We start from the raw sequence: 15,436 nt of genomic DNA, 5'->3' as shown, positions 1-15,436 counted from the left end.
AATTTATAAAAATCTGAGATAAGAGAGATTAAGTGAGGAAAATGTCTTTCACTTTTTTAAAGTAGAAAACATTTTCCTTTAAATTAGAAGACTTTTTTTATTTCATGAAAAATATTTTTTTTAAATAATTCATCTATGAAAGAAACGTTGAAAAATTCGAAAAAAATTTTAAAAATTATTTTTCGTGAAACGAATCAACTCAAATTACTTTCTTTTTCCTTAGTAAATGAGATTGCCTCCCCCTCTTGGCGTGTTCCCACTTTCCCGCCTAAAACAGGACTCTCAGATCGCCTCCTACGACTTGCCTCCCTCCATTCGCAGCACAGACAACAGCTCAGAAGCAGCAGCCGCCGCTTCGATGGCCGCCACCGCCGCCGCCGCCGGAGAGCCGCCGCCGTTGACGGACACCGACATTATCCGCATGGCCCAGAACCTCCATCGCCTCCAGCAACCATCCTCCGCCTCCTCCTGTCCTCTGCCCCCGCAGCTCTCTTCCCCGCGCTTCCACTCTGCCCTCGTTTCTCACCTGAAATCACGCACCGCCGACTCTCCGAACCCCTCGCTCGCTGTCTCCGAGTACACGCTCGCCCTCCTCTCCCTCATCTCCCTCTCCCCGCAAAGCCCTACTCTCCCTCCTCTCCTCTCCTCGCTGCTCCTCTCCTACATCGACCTGTTTGTTTCTTGCCGATTCCCGCACGACGCGAACTCGCTGAAAACCATCCATTTCTTCGGCACCCTCCTCAATGTCTTGGAGATCAACGACGTCCAGTCCGTGGCGGAATCGATCCTCTCAAGTTTTCCGAAATTGGTCACGTTGGACGATGCGCAGCTGCTCGATCTTTTGCCCAGGTGCATCGACCTCATCCGCAATTCGAATGAAGTTGAGCGAGGGGTGATTTTATTAACTCTGTGTTCGATCGAGTGGTGGATTCTGTTTGGTCGAAAGGGTTGTTGTTGAAATTGGTTTCGCTCGTGAGGGAGTTTGTCTTTCTGGATAAGGGGAGAGAGAGGGAGTTTTTGGAGAAGGTGTTCAAAGGAATGGGGGACTTGGACTTGCAGGATCTGCCCTCACTGGTCTATCACTTGTTGGTTTTGGCATCAAAAGGGTTCTGCAAAAGGGAGGTGGTTGAAGGGTTGGTGACTTTTTTCGGGTCAGAAATGGAGTTGAAGAAGGGGGCCTCGATTTTTAAGCAAGTGGAAGGGACTGTGTTGCTTCATGTGAATTTCGCTGTGAAACAGGATTTTTCTCTTGGGAAAGAGGTCATGAGGCTAATTAAATCTGATGGTCAGGCTCTTAATCATTTTGCTGTGGCTGTCATGCTATCCCTTGCTAGAATCAAGAGGTTCAGTGAGAGTGCTCTGGAGATCCTCAAAAAGGCTATTCTCACTTCATATGGGGATTACAAATTCGCAGTGTACGACCTAGCTAAAGTTTTGCAGCTGTCTAGATTCTTGCACAGGGTTAAATGTTGTGAAAGCATATGCTAGAGACATCTAGACTTTCTGGTCCTTGAATGCATTGTCTAGCAATGACAACATATATAAGTATCTCAAATGAGATTGATGGCTCTAAGCATGAGTGGAAGTTCTAATTAGTTTTTTGCGTCCTATTTCTCTTACCTCTTTAGTTTTCAATGGTAAATTAGAAATAGGATGTTAATCTTGATTTGATTGTAAAGCTAAACCATTAGAGGCTGCTAGAGGGATGTCTGTGCATTGTGCACCCACTGTATTTGTCTTCTTCACTTGCAGCAACTGTAGTTGCTTGAAAAGCAGTGACAACGCTATATATAAGCTTCTCAAATTAGATTAATGGCTCTAAACATGACTGGAAATTCTAGTTAGATTTCGTATCCCGTTTTTCTTTACTTTTTAATTTTCAATGGTAAAATTAGAGATAGGATGTTAATCCTGCTGATATAGTTATGAAGCTAAACTGTTAGAGGACGCCAGAGGACATCTGTACAATGTGCACTTGTCTTCAATTGTGGCGACTGTGGTTGCCTTTTTGCGTCTCCCATAAAAGTGATTATTGCTAATTCTCTTGATAAGATATTCAAGGGCCATGTAGTTTCCTCTATGTGGTCACTTGTGGTGCTGCAGAAGTACCGCTCTTCCCTGTAGAAAGTTCTATTCCTCTCTCATTATTAAATTTTGAACCTTTTCTTTTTCAGAGATTGCAAATGGCTCCAGCATGAGATGGGAGAGGAATTTTTGCAAGGGTTCCAATTAGTGGAGAAGGCTGTTATTAGAGCAGTAAATTATTCTCCTCTTGTTATATCTTAACTCATTTTATGGTGGCCATGGTGCTTATTATTTTTTCATGGATACATGACACGATTTACCTGTGTCATCAAGGTAAACGAGACTAACTGTGGGCGGGAGCATATGGTGCCGAGCTTTTTGCAGCTTGCTTTCCTTTTACTAGAGTCGGCGCAACTAGGAAATCAAAAGAAATTTTGCTACTCTGATGGTTCATCATGTATCAAGGAGCTTGCTATACAAATGCTGAAAAATTTATTTGAAGCTCATGACATGGCCAGGAGTGAGGTTGGTTTGATCATATAAGTAGATAACCTTAATGATTCAAAATATTATGGTTCATATAAAAAAGATAAACTGCTGTGTGGTGCTAGGTATACCAAGACTAGGATATTAATATATGCCATATGATTTGGCAGATTGTATATTGGCCTTTAAACAAGTGGCCATTACTCAACATTCAAGAAAAGTTTGCCATACTTAGTTTATCAATTTGGTAAATCAGGCTTAGTGTCCTAGCATTAGTCTAAAAGTAAAGTGTGTGCATGGATTTGTAATAGCATATTGTAATTGCATATATACCTAATTTTTTTGCAATCTTACTGTACTGAAAGTTCTTTAACTGGACTTAGATAGTTTTGCTGCGTTCGTCCGCCTAACATGGTTTATGGCATGAGAACCTCTTCGGGTTTGGATGGAATTTGTGTTGTGCGAACAAGTGTCACAAAGCATGCTGGAAACTTTGGCTCTATGATTGGGCAAAATTAGTGATACTGTGCTAATTCTTATTCATTGATGCATCTCTTTCTCTCTCACCCCGTCTCCACATATGTCTATCTCTCTATACATACAGGATTTTTAGTATGTACACCTAGGGCTCTCTCTCTCACACACTCCCTCTCCATATATCTCTATCTGTCTATACCTAAAGGATTTTTAGTAAGTACCCTTAGGGAGCTGGTAAAATTACATTGAATATGCTTTGAAAATATAGAAAGCAAGTTTGTATGCTAGGTGTCTACTCTTGTGTGAAACTATTGCACTCTATTGGTCTTCAATCTCCTGGAACAACTATATACGTGTGGCTTAAACAGTGCCTTTAGGACTCTATTTCAGCACTGATAAATATAGAAGTATCAGGGTAGGGTTTTACTTTTAACATTTGGCTTTTTCTTGAACTTTTAGAGTTTGAAAACAGTTTCTTTTTTCAATTTTGAACATCTCCAGTCTTGAATCTTACAAACCACATTATTTAAGTCATCTTACATCCTTTCACCATTTTTTTAAAATTTAAGTTAGTTATCTTCTTTTTGCTGGAAATTCAAAGCCAAACCTAACTATAACAGCACTTTTCAAGATCTTGAAGGTGAGGAAAGTATATTAATTTCACACATCACAAGAAATTAAACAAGTCATTTTAACGGTTGAATGTTAAAATAAACATTCATGTGATAGCTTAAGCTCTTAGATCAAGTTGGCATTGGTTCCACAAAATTTTATACACTGTCATTGTAAGACAAGTTCTTTTCGAAATCTATCTACGCCCCTCACAGGCCTTCATGACATTGCAAGGCTAAATACTGATGGCTCATCAACAGTGAAGTAGTACCATGGGGGACGGGTGAAAAAGATCCTGTCAGGGAGTGAAATGGAGCAGGACACAGGTAAGCTCCCAAGAAGTTGGAGAAGACTACTATGGCTGGACCACTTGCTTGTAGAAAGAATGAGCTGGCAGCTCATAGGTAGTGGCTTGGTCAAGGCAACATCTTGGCACCATAGTGAAACTGAGTCTTTAGCTTTAGTATTAGCTTGAATCCCTACCTAGTCTGTGCGGGAATGCTATGGTATTTAAATTAAAAAGGTTACCTTCATCCAACTATTAAGATCGTAGATCAAGTTGGTAGTGCTCAACAAAAGGTTACACATGCAAAACTTACATTTTTAAGTATTCAATGCACAGTAAATGTAGCTTAGGCATCTGTAACTTTCTCCAAGTGCACAGGTCTACTATGCAAGAAGGCTTCGTAATAAGCAGAAAAGTTGTGGATATAGAGGCATATGTATATCTTGTTTAGTAAATGCTGATACTGTCTCTTCACTGCAGTCTTTTTGTTCGCCTCTTGAATTTAATTCGGTGTGATGGAGGCAATTGGTTCCATGTGGTATGCAAGAAAACACATGGATCGACTTGCCTAATTTGTAGTTTGTATTAGCAGACAATGTTTAATCTAGAATAATATCCTCAATTGTGCAGCCAGGAGATATTTTGAGTTTTTAATCTTGTGTGGGATGGTGCAGATGATTTCCATTATATAGTCCTCAAATCTATGATTTCAACTGGAAATAAGTCCTGCAAGAATGGAATGGTGGAGCTTATCCTTTCCCGATTTGTTTGTTCTTTCCCTCATGTCAATTCGTTATATTTGTATTTCTTGAGAGTTGTTTTCCTACTCTAGTGTGTTGGGACATGGCAATATACATAGATTTGCCTAGGGTTGTCCTCATAATTTCATGAAGCAGAGGTATTGTTATCCTAGTTCCCTCCAACGTCTGTAATCTGCCAATACTGGTTAGGTACTAATTGCTGTATCAGTTGAGCTATACTCTTTTAGGTGGTTAGATCCAAGAGCTTTAGATTTACATTTACTCGCACAATTTTTTGGGATGCGCGAAGCTCAGTGAATTGCTTATGGTCCAAGAACAGAGGACTGTCTGTTGCATATAAATCATTATGTTTAATTGTCATGAAGTGCAATTGCTGTAACTTTCTTTTTACTCTTTTATAGATTGTTGTTATGCTTGATTTGTTTGATGTTCGTCTTGCATCACATGTGCTGAATGAGTACAGGTGCACCTTGTGACTGAATATTTCCTGTATCGTTATGATGGTCTTCATGCCGCAGCACATTTTCATATCACTATGATTACAATTAATTGAAACCAATTTGTTTATTTATTTGTTAGATAATTGAGCAAAGCAAAGTCCTGATCCTTTCCATGAAGCCTGAGCAGAGCATGTCAATTGTTAGGTAACAGCCACAAAATAGTAATAGTTATTTCTAAAATTTTCCGGAATGGTGATTAAATTTTCATTTTCAGACTGCTTGCTCAACTGATTCGGAATTATCCGTATGCTATCAAGGAGCATGTGTCTCGGCTGAAGGAGTTGTTAGATTATTTCACTTATATGGATGGCAAGGTTGCATCTTGTCTTGTTGCTTCACTGTTGCCACTGATCAAAATCAGTAGAGATATTCTGGTATGCGATACTTCCATGTTTCTCTTTGGAAACTAGTGTCCTTTAGTTGTATTGAGAAAGCAGGAGAAAATTTTTTGTTTAAAGATCATAGGTGAGAAAGGAAAGATGTGTCATAAATATGGAGCAAGATCATAACTGACGCCATTGTTAGGCTGACCTGAGCAATGGCTGATGATGATACTATTTTCTCAACTTTAATTCGTAGATTCTCAAAATATTGAGCAACTAATCAATTTACAACCTGTGTTTAGGTCTCATTGCAAGTTCATAATATATCTTCAATAAGCTAGCATTGTTTTCCAAAATTGAGATATAAGTGCTGAAGATATATAGTTCTCTGTTGCAGGATTATATGATTTTAGTTATTCGCAAAGCCATGTTTAGACGAGAAGATACAATCCTTCTTGCAGCAACGAATGCCATTTTTGATCTCATCTTGGTAGATAAACAATCTAATGACAGTCTTCCCTTTCAAGATTCATCAAGCCAAGCCAGTTGCAGCCAGCAAGCTGAGGCATTCGGCTGTATGGGTGGAACTCTCTACCAAGAGCTGATTGGTTTGCTCCAGAGATGCCTTTATCAGCAGGTGTTGGCTTATCCTCTTTGGTTTTTTAAGAGTTATTTACTTTCTTTTCCAGTTCATTTGTCCTGTGATTACACTTTTAACTAAAGTTGGGTTGCTGTGCTCAGGCAAAAGTAAAAAGAGTCATGTACTCTGGACTTGTAAAGCTTGTCCTAGCGGACCCAGCAATTGCTAGGCCGGTCCTTGATCTTCTCTTGCCTCATTTCCTACGTTTTTATAAAGAGGTATCAGTGTCTAATTTTTCTTGGAACGTGAAGTTGAGTTTTCTTAAATTATGGGCCTGAGTATAGTGCTGAAAGTGTCAAAGTCAAACCTGTTCAATTGACCTACTTCATTGAGTTTCATGATTCTTTTCAATCTTTAGCCTGCATAATCTCTTGAAAATGCACTAATGCATGTCATTTCCAGAAGTAGCTTCTTGGTTTGCATAAATTTGTAAAGTTGCTTGAGGAAATTTTCTGGGAGTTCACCAATATATTGCCTTTAACATATTATACTGCAGAAGTGGCATCGAGCTTAGTTGTTTGGCCTTTTCTGTGAAGCTTGATTTTGTCTTTTGTTGTGGACTGATTCTATAACTAGTAAAACTGCGCCTATTAGTTTTGATAACAATGGGTGCATGGCACAATTTGTGGAGTTCCTATCTAATTGGAACTTGTACCTAGGTACTTATTACTGTTCTGCGTTCTTAATGACATAGTTTAGGATGCTGTTGGCAGAGGCATTTCCAGCAACTCTTTATGCTCTAAATGGATGACAATGTATCTGAACTTTAAAAGCTTAATTCAACTTGTGAAGAGCATCTTTTCCCTTTTCAATAGAATGCATCTATTTTAGTTCAAATTCTTAAGCAATTGTCCTTACCATGCAATGTTCCTAATCCTTGTTGAGCTCCTGTCTTTTTTACATCAGATTCTTGCTAATATGTGATAATGTGCTCTCTCTCTCTCTCTCTCTCTCTCTCTCTCTCTCTCACATACTAAACACATTTTGCAGGACGCTGATGGTCAACTTGAATTAACCTCTTGTGTTGGCTTGGAGAATGGCAAAGTTGTCATTGAGGAGCCTCTGGATAGTCTACTATCTTGTGTATCATGGATTCTTCTCCTTCAACCACATGGTCAATCTGAAAATTCTTCAGATGCTTCATGGACGTGTTTTGGGTTTTCCCTTTCCCAAGATGAGGTATTTTTACTGATGATTGGAGCTGCTAAGTGTATGGCAGCAATGTCAACAACGGAGATGTTAATTAATGAAGTTACTGCAGGTTGGAAGAAGATTGTCCTGGGATTCATTCTCCACAGCATTACTGAAGATCCGGAAGCTTTTAAGAGCTGAAAAATTGGAAGGTTGGTAAGCTCTTTATTATTGGACTATTTCAGTGTTTGAAGCTTGCATGAAGCAAGGCAGATCTTGTAAAATTTTCAATACACATCTTAGGAGGATTTGAGGAGCTTAAAATTCTTAGGTGCCCTTTGATTAGAGGTGGAAAATGGATGGTTTAGTGCGGGGATGTGCGCATTGCATGCTGGGTTCACCTAAATAACCCACTCGACTTCTATTTTCAGCTTAATGATTCACGGATCATACATGATCCATAATCAATCAACCTTAAGCTAAACCCTGCCGATGCCCACTTGATCAATTCACTTGGATTAAGTGCTGTTTTTGCTGCAGTTTATAATGGAGAGGATATACTGCCATCAGTCATCACCATCACATGATCCCACCATTACGACCTATGCCACCACTGCCTCTACACTGCCACCTCCAATTCCACGGCCTGTATCGTGATTGTTATTGCATTACCAACTCATCCAGTATTCTTAAGTAATAATGATCATCACAACCACTGTTAGCATCTCCATCTCTTCATAGCCATCACAACAACTACTGTTACTCCACTTCAAGTTCCATTTCACTACCTCCAGTACTCTACCTCTCTCCCACCGGATCAACACACCACTGATTCAGCATTGCCACCATTTGCATGGCCACTCTATTGTTGGTATGCCTGCTGTCAGTTTGACATCCATCATGCTACCATCACGTCCGCCATATCTACCATCACCTCTAGCCTATGAGATAACATTGTGGTGGTGTGGTTGAGGCAATGATGTTAGTCATGGTGATGTTCTGGTAATGATCATTGTGATGGAACTTTGTTTCACTATAGATGTTGTGATGGAGTTGGATTGACGGAGAGACTGGTGATGGAGGTTGTGGGATGGCAGTATTCATGGTGTATTAAAGGTAGCAAGCTGACAATTGTAGGGGTAGTGCAGTGATAGTATTGGACATTGCAATGGATCCATACTACATCATGATGGATGGTGATGATGTTAGATGTGTTGGAGTCCTGTAGTGGAATTGGAAAACTGGTGGTGATAAGGGGAATGTGATGGTGCAGGCTAGCAGTCTTGGTGTTAGTGTTGTTGTAGAGTGGAATCTTGTCGTAGTGTGTTGTGATGATGTTTGTGGTTTGGAGTGGTTGAGGTGATGAAGGTTTTGATATTGGGATAGTTTGAGTATTGGACTTGATGATGTTCTGGTGTTAATGGACCTACTGCTGGTAGAGTGAGAGTGCAGCCACCAATGAAATTTGGTGGTCATAGTTTTTGGGTTTGCTAAAGGTCTACTTAATTAACCACGTTGCATATACAGGGAAGCTTTACATTTTGGTCCCCGGTTGTTGGTAGAAGCGTGATTTATCCTCGCTTTTAAATTTGGAATCCTAACTGGGATCAAAATGTTTAAACTCATGAGATTGGAGACTGAGAGGGTGGGATCCTAACTATGTAAGCATGCTTTTGGGAGCTATTTATTCCAATTTGCTGATTAGTGGCTTCAGCTACTTAGCAGATATCGAGGAGCTCATGTCCTTAAATTAGCCTTTGCGAAAATGAGAGTATCATTTAAGAAACCTATATGCTCAAAAGAGGCCTACATGCTTTCTTATTTTGGAATGAAGTCAAGTATATAATTTAAAATCTCAGATATAATATTATCAACCTTAGCAGCTATTGTTCTACTCAAATTGCGAGATATCTTTGTTTACTTGTCCTTGGGTTTCTGGTGGGAGTAGCCCTCCCCATTCATATTGATGTTAATGACAGCATATATGGTGTTTTACATAGGGCTTGTAGCAGGTTTAGTCCTCCTATATTTGAAGCTTGGTGAATGAAGATCACTTACCAAAAATGGAATTCAACCACTTAATGCCAGTATTGTCGTAGTGAACTTGAGATACTATCATTTCAATAACTTAATGGCACTACAGTTGTAGTGATCATGAGATCAATAAGAATTTGAATGCTAAAAAGTTTCTAGCAAATTGAGACCTGGTCAAGATTGAATTTGTTTATTAGGTTTAATGATGCAGGAACATTGAGTAAGTTGAATTTTAATCAGGTTAATCAATTTTTAGTTGTTATGGGTTTGTCTTATATGACTTTTTTGTTTCTTTGTTTAATATCAGTAATCCATTGTCTTCTACAGTTTAAGAGGTGGTGACCGACATGTGACTGTTTAGTGATGCTCAATTCCTGAGATTAAGAGATCTTAGGCTAGATTAAGGGGTGAGATTCTGGGGTTGCTTTGAGTCATTATCGATGGTTCCTAAAACCTACTGTACGCTGTGTTTTCTCACATTCATTTCTATGGATTATGCTTCCAATTTATCTTGGTTTCCTAAACCCATAGAAATTGATTTATCACTGTTCCAGCTTTATTTGGTATGTTTTTTAACTCTTTGTTAAACCCTTATTTCAGTTCATCATTGAAGCTCATGGAACTTTTGAATTTTGCAACCCTGATTTGAAATCTCCACAAGGGGTTACTTGTACTTTTAGAGTCTAGGCCAAAATAGTGAAAAAGATTCGTCTCCTATCCATATTGCCACACATACCTTTTGCATGAGTTTTCGGGTGGAAGAACTTTGCATTTTCATAACTATGTGTTCATTTTCTTGTCAGATCAGTCCTTCTTGGTCAGAGAGCTGACTCAGGCTCAGGGTCCTCTGAGAAAGAGAGAACCAAAAGCTGCACCATAATTTTACTGGGTATAACAGAGGTGGTGCTCAACACCATAGCCACTGAATTGGAGAAAGCAACTGGTGATAAGAGGGTACAACTTGAAAAGGAGCTAATTGACTTGGTTGAATTCCATCACTTGGTGGAGAAACATTTAGGCAAACCAAGGCAGATCAATGGACTAAGAAAGGCAAATGTGCGAACTACTGCAATTGATATTCCTGACCATACTGATTCTGGCTGCACCACCTTGATTCAAGAACAGATGCCTCTCTTGGCAACTTCAACAATCAATCAATTACTGCAAACTACATTAGGGTTATACAATGCTAAATTTTCTAATGCTATTGCAACCTCCCAGAGTCTTGGCCAATCATCCTTCAACAAGAACACAAGCTGCTCAAACATTATATCTTTTGTCTTGAATATTCTGCTTTGTCACATCAGGTCTTGCCCTGTTTTAGTGAGGGACGATCCCTTTAAGACTTTTATCTATGGTGACATTAAGATTCTGGGACCCCAATTGCTGAAGCTGATACTTCTCCTTAAGTCGGTCCAATCAAGCGTTCCAAATGAAAAGAACAAAAGTAGGATTGAAGGTCAAAGAGACAATCTCCATCAAGCACTTATCTGCCTTAAGGATATGTTAATGATTTATTTGCAGGGCCCTCATTTTGCCCAGCTGCTTGAAGATTTGGTGTCAGTCTGCATAACTGAGTATGGTTTTGATGGCGAAAATGTAACCTATGTGATTAATGATCCAAAAATAAAGAACATTGAGATATTCGTCGTGAAGATCCTGAAGCCTCTGTTATCCGAGCTTCTTGCAATTTCATCCCTTCGTGAGGCTGAGGTAAAAAGCAAATTCTCTCTTTCATAAGTCTTTTGCTGATTTCATGTGCTGGTTTTTTTAAGCTTTGGCAGTATGTTCTTTTCAGGTCTTTGGTGATATTATGTTGATGATTACTAACAAGTTGCCCTGCCAACTGAGAAACTCTCATGGATCCTGGGCTACACAGATCTGCAAAAGCAATGGAATCAAAGATTCCAAGGTTGTTAGGAGTCTGGTATTACTAGCCTTCCAACTAAGCTCGCCTCCAGATGATTTGATCTTTGCTCAAGATGTGGCTATAGAGTTGTGCAAAGTTACAGGGTCAGCAAGTGATGATCCTGTTGAAATGTCTGAATTATACCCTGTTGTCAACAAAGACACCAGCATTGCAGTAATTATTTGCATTCTGCAATCAGTTGAAGCAATTATATGTGATGTGGATTGGGCCATTAGAAAATGAAGGAACTTTCTCTCTCCTCTCAAAATAGAAATAAAACGAATGAAGGAGAACTTACTCTTGATGTTAAATTGGTACTGGAGGACAATCTGTTCTCCAGGTCTGAATCTGTAGTGAGAGTACTATCATCATTTGCTCTGATGACCTTGAAGGGTAAGACCGCACTTCTGTTTTTTTTTTTTTTTTTTTTTTTTTGGGGGGTTTAAAAGTTTTACCAAGTTTTTTTTATTTACTTTGTTCTTTTGCTGTGATAAATGTGTGCAGACCCTCAAGCAGATCATTTTCTCAGAATGGTTACAAGATTGTACAAGCAATTGGCTCAAATAACCAAACTTCAGATTGCCCCCAGAAGATCCAAGCAACTTCTGCCAAGCACTAGATTTCAGAAACTTGTTGAATTAACTTGCAAGCATCTCACTTTTCAACTCTATAATTTTGTGGCTGAAATGCAGAAGGTAAGTACTCTATGTATTGCCACCCTATCCAGTTTCAGGCTCCAGTCATCATTTGCATTTCTTTTTCTCTTCTTTTTGAATGTTTTCTTTGTATTTGAGTGATTTATGTGATGACTTAAAATGCAGGAACAGCAAGAAAACGCTAATAGAAGTAGAATGGTGGGAAAGATCAAAAGGAAAATCGCTGCATCCCCGAGCTAATCTTTCATATGGAAGATTATGAAAAGTATTTGATCCGACTTAGCAAGGTCACTAAAGTGAACTTGCTGAGGCATGCTAAGCGCAGCACTTCTCGGGATTTTAAAATTATAGAGGCCACCAGTATAGTCGGGGAAGAAGACAATCCTGACCATGAACCTGGCTGTTCTCGTTCTGCAGCACACGAAAACGAATCATGCAATGCTTCTGATGAAGATGGAGGAGAGGAAAATGTCATGTCTCCGGAGTCGGGCTCTCGTTTGTCTGCAGATGAATCTGGTTCTGATGGCGAGAAAGGTAATTCTCTTCCCCCAGTCAAGAGGATGAGGAAAAATGGAGTTGTTCAGGACTCTGATGATGAAGATTAGCTATGCTCTGTCAGAAAAATACTGGGTATAGAATGGCATATATTTGGTGGATCATTTTGTATGAAGTAGCCGATAGATAGAGAAATGGAAGGTAAAATTATCAACTTGACTCAAATTATATGTTAATAATTTCTTAACACAACAAGTCAATCTTGAGATATGTTGGAGATCAAATTTTGCTTAGTATCAATATGGAGTCAAGCTTTTCTACCATTCTCAACTTGAGGTTTTTATCCATTCATTCATAGATATAGATACAGAAGATGCATATGACATGTCACGTATGACCACATAAGCCTCTTTTGCAATAATTACACTTTACCACAACCGATTCGGTTCATTCACAATAGAGAACATTACAATTTACTGCATTTTAGAAATCATATAATACCAACGGAGTAACCTATGCTTGCACGGTTGAAATCTTCTTTAGATGAGATCAAACATTATTTTTTTTTAATTTGCTTGGAAATGGTTGGGTACATATACACTTTTTGGCACCTTTTTCTTCAATTATTAATTCTCTTCATTATGTAACTGTACAATCACATGAAGGAGTGAAATTGAGTCAAGCTACTCAGTAGTAACTCAGGCTTGATTTCATGATTACCTGTGTTCCACTGATATGATTTCCAGTCAAGTGAGCTTATTCCAACATCTTGTTATGTCAAGCTCAAGCTCCCTATACTTGGGTCAATAGGTTCGTGGATCTAATCAAATTTCTGGTATTCTTTTTAAAATATATGTTATTAGCAAAAGAAACAGACACATATATCTTCAAAATTACATAAGATAACGGGATGATTGGGCTTGATTTATATTGCTTGATATAACAGCGCCAGGATGAGTGCAACTTTTTTTTATTGGTTTATGTTTTTTTATCAATATCTTTTGCCAACTTTTTTAGGTAATACCGCTTTTTGAAAAATTTTAATTTTACATTTGGTAGATTTTTTGTTTAACATTTAAATTATTCATAATAATATAGTTAATATATTAATTTCATGCGAACTTTTTACGTGGTAGTGCTTAATTTTAGGTTTACGTTTGAATAGCTTTCTGTTTGATATCTACTTTTTACTAATTATGCGATTAATTTATTTAAATTTCTAAAATTTAATTTAGCAAAAGATTTTTGATTTGATATTTTTAAAATGAAGCGTTGTTCATTTTTCTATTTTCCCATTTAATATCATTTTGCTCTTTTCCTAGGCTTTTATTGGCCACATTTTGTTGCACCCTAGACATATTGCCAAGTGGCAAAATTGAGTGAAAAACCCATGAACCTTCAAAATATTATTTTCTTATAGATAGATAGATAGATAATGTCTCATATTTCATGGTGTACAATGCAGTTTGTTATTCTTTTCTTACAAAAGAAACTAAAGTTTGTAACTTAAGAATTAAAAAGAAACCGTCTATGAATTCGTATCTTTGCGTTAAATATTACACCTGGAAAAAGCAAAATTATTCCTACCAATATCCAATGTTTTTTTTTGGTCGGTCCTACGCTAAGCCTACTCTAACACTCACTCTCAGACTTTTGTTCTGCATCCTTGCAGGACGTGGGAGTCGAAACCCACTCTTGAAATGAAATCGTCCCCACCCCAATCCTCCCTGAGAAAGTGGGGATTTGAATCCCTCACCTCTCCCTTCCAAGTTGGAGGGGTGGCTACTGGGGTGAACCCCCAGTGGTTTACCAATATCCAATGTTCAATAATCGTTAATATGTACTTAGAAGTTGAAAGATCTGTACTTGGTAATATTAACTCCAAATATTTTGTTAGTCATAAAAATAGCCACTGTCATAATCAATCTAGTCCTTCTAAGTGTACAGTGATTCTATAGGAGAACTTGTTTCGACCTAGGATAATAACCTCATGGCTTGGTCTTAGTCAAATATCGAAGAATAGAATGTGATACGATGACATAAAATGCAATATCAACAATTTGATTTTGGAAGCTTTTGTATTCTTGTGTTGTTGCTGGTGCTCAACAAATTGAAATTGGTAACCTTAATTTTCAACACGGTTGTCTCAATCTAGGGTGCTTTTGTTTTGTCAACATTATGCTTGTAAAATTGATTACAATAATTGTAGCTGAACAGATAATTTATGACTTTTGTGATAATTTGTGTTTATTAATATTCACATAAGGAAAAAGTAATTTACAAACCGTACCCAACAAGGAATGTTGTTAGAATTAGGTTCAGTATTCAATTTAGTAATAAAAGGAAAGTGACATTAGTAACAATTACCATTCACTTGGTTTTACATAGATTGTTGACCTATAAAGCAAAAATTAACTACAAATTGAATTATTTACTACAAGGTAAATTACTTCCTCTTAGGTTATGTTACTATGAAGATGAGTTTCTCTTGTATGATATGGATAACTACCTATGATTGTCGCAATCTCAATTACACCTATAGTTAGTAAAATATGTTTATGAATGGAAAATTCGCCACGAAGTTCGTAACAAGAAATCCTAGCTTTGTATTAACCGATACCTTAGTAAATTACCTTAAAGGTTCTCTTCCAACCAACCGACATTGTTTGCAATCTCCATTCTATCAAGAATTACTGCATCTACCAACATACAGAGATATTTCCAAGACTCTCGAAGCTTCAAGAAGGCTAAGGAACATACCTCCTCAAACTTCAGAGGCTAAGTTGTTCCACGTGAGATACCAGCTCATTGAGATAGTGGCCCACGTGTTTTGTCTCCAAGTGGCGATGATGTGTCATGAATGGAACCTCTTCATGATTGTCTACGGATTACCCGTGATTCCGTCAAATGTGCTCATCCATGTGATATGCTACTGATATTACTATCTAAGCATCTATGAACAAATAATAATCTTTGGTTACTATCTAGTAGAACAATATTGTGTTTTGTATTCATTGCAAAAACATTTCCTACTCTTACCATTCCACTTGTAATATACAAGAAAATAACTACTGTTTATAATTGATTAACCTTATTGATGA

At 38.1% G+C, this 15,436-nt stretch overlaps 1 protein-coding gene across 1 annotated transcript; it reads left to right on the top strand.

Annotated features, from left to right (window-relative positions):
* Positions 1 to 318: 318 nt before the first annotated feature.
* On the top strand, positions 319 to 12,052 carry LOC120290952 (Fanconi anemia group I protein-like). Its single transcript, XM_039307853.1, has 13 exons — positions 319 to 1,415; positions 2,175 to 2,256; positions 2,359 to 2,550; positions 5,227 to 5,291; positions 5,362 to 5,521; positions 5,868 to 6,107; positions 6,212 to 6,328; positions 7,101 to 7,289; positions 7,372 to 7,453; positions 10,084 to 10,988; positions 11,074 to 11,577; positions 11,689 to 11,879; positions 12,006 to 12,052. Exons 1-11 carry the CDS (start codon positions 1,039 to 1,041, stop codon positions 11,425 to 11,427), a joined length of 2,763 nt encoding a protein of 920 aa, XP_039163787.1. The 5' UTR covers positions 319 to 1,038; the 3' UTR covers positions 11,428 to 11,577; positions 11,689 to 11,879; positions 12,006 to 12,052.
* Positions 12,053 to 15,436: the final 3,384 nt, after the last annotated feature.

This window comes from Eucalyptus grandis, chromosome 2 (assembly GCF_016545825.1).
Source record: "Eucalyptus grandis isolate ANBG69807.140 chromosome 2, ASM1654582v1, whole genome shotgun sequence".
NCBI classification, from domain to species: domain Eukaryota; kingdom Viridiplantae; phylum Streptophyta; class Magnoliopsida; order Myrtales; family Myrtaceae; genus Eucalyptus; species Eucalyptus grandis.
This window is presented reverse-complemented; position numbering and strand designations above follow the sequence as displayed.

Coding starts and splice junctions, on each gene's coding strand:
- LOC120290952 (XM_039307853.1), top strand. CDS start 1,039: ATGGGGGACTTGGACTTGCAGGATCTGCCCTCACTGGTCTATCACTTG. Junction 5,292..5,361: donor CAGAGCATGTCAATTGTTAG/GTAACAGCCACA, acceptor TTTCATTTTCAG/ACTGCTTGCTCAACTGATTC. Junction 10,989..11,073: donor CATCCCTTCGTGAGGCTGAG/GTAAAAAGCAAA, acceptor TGTTCTTTTCAG/GTCTTTGGTGATATTATGTT.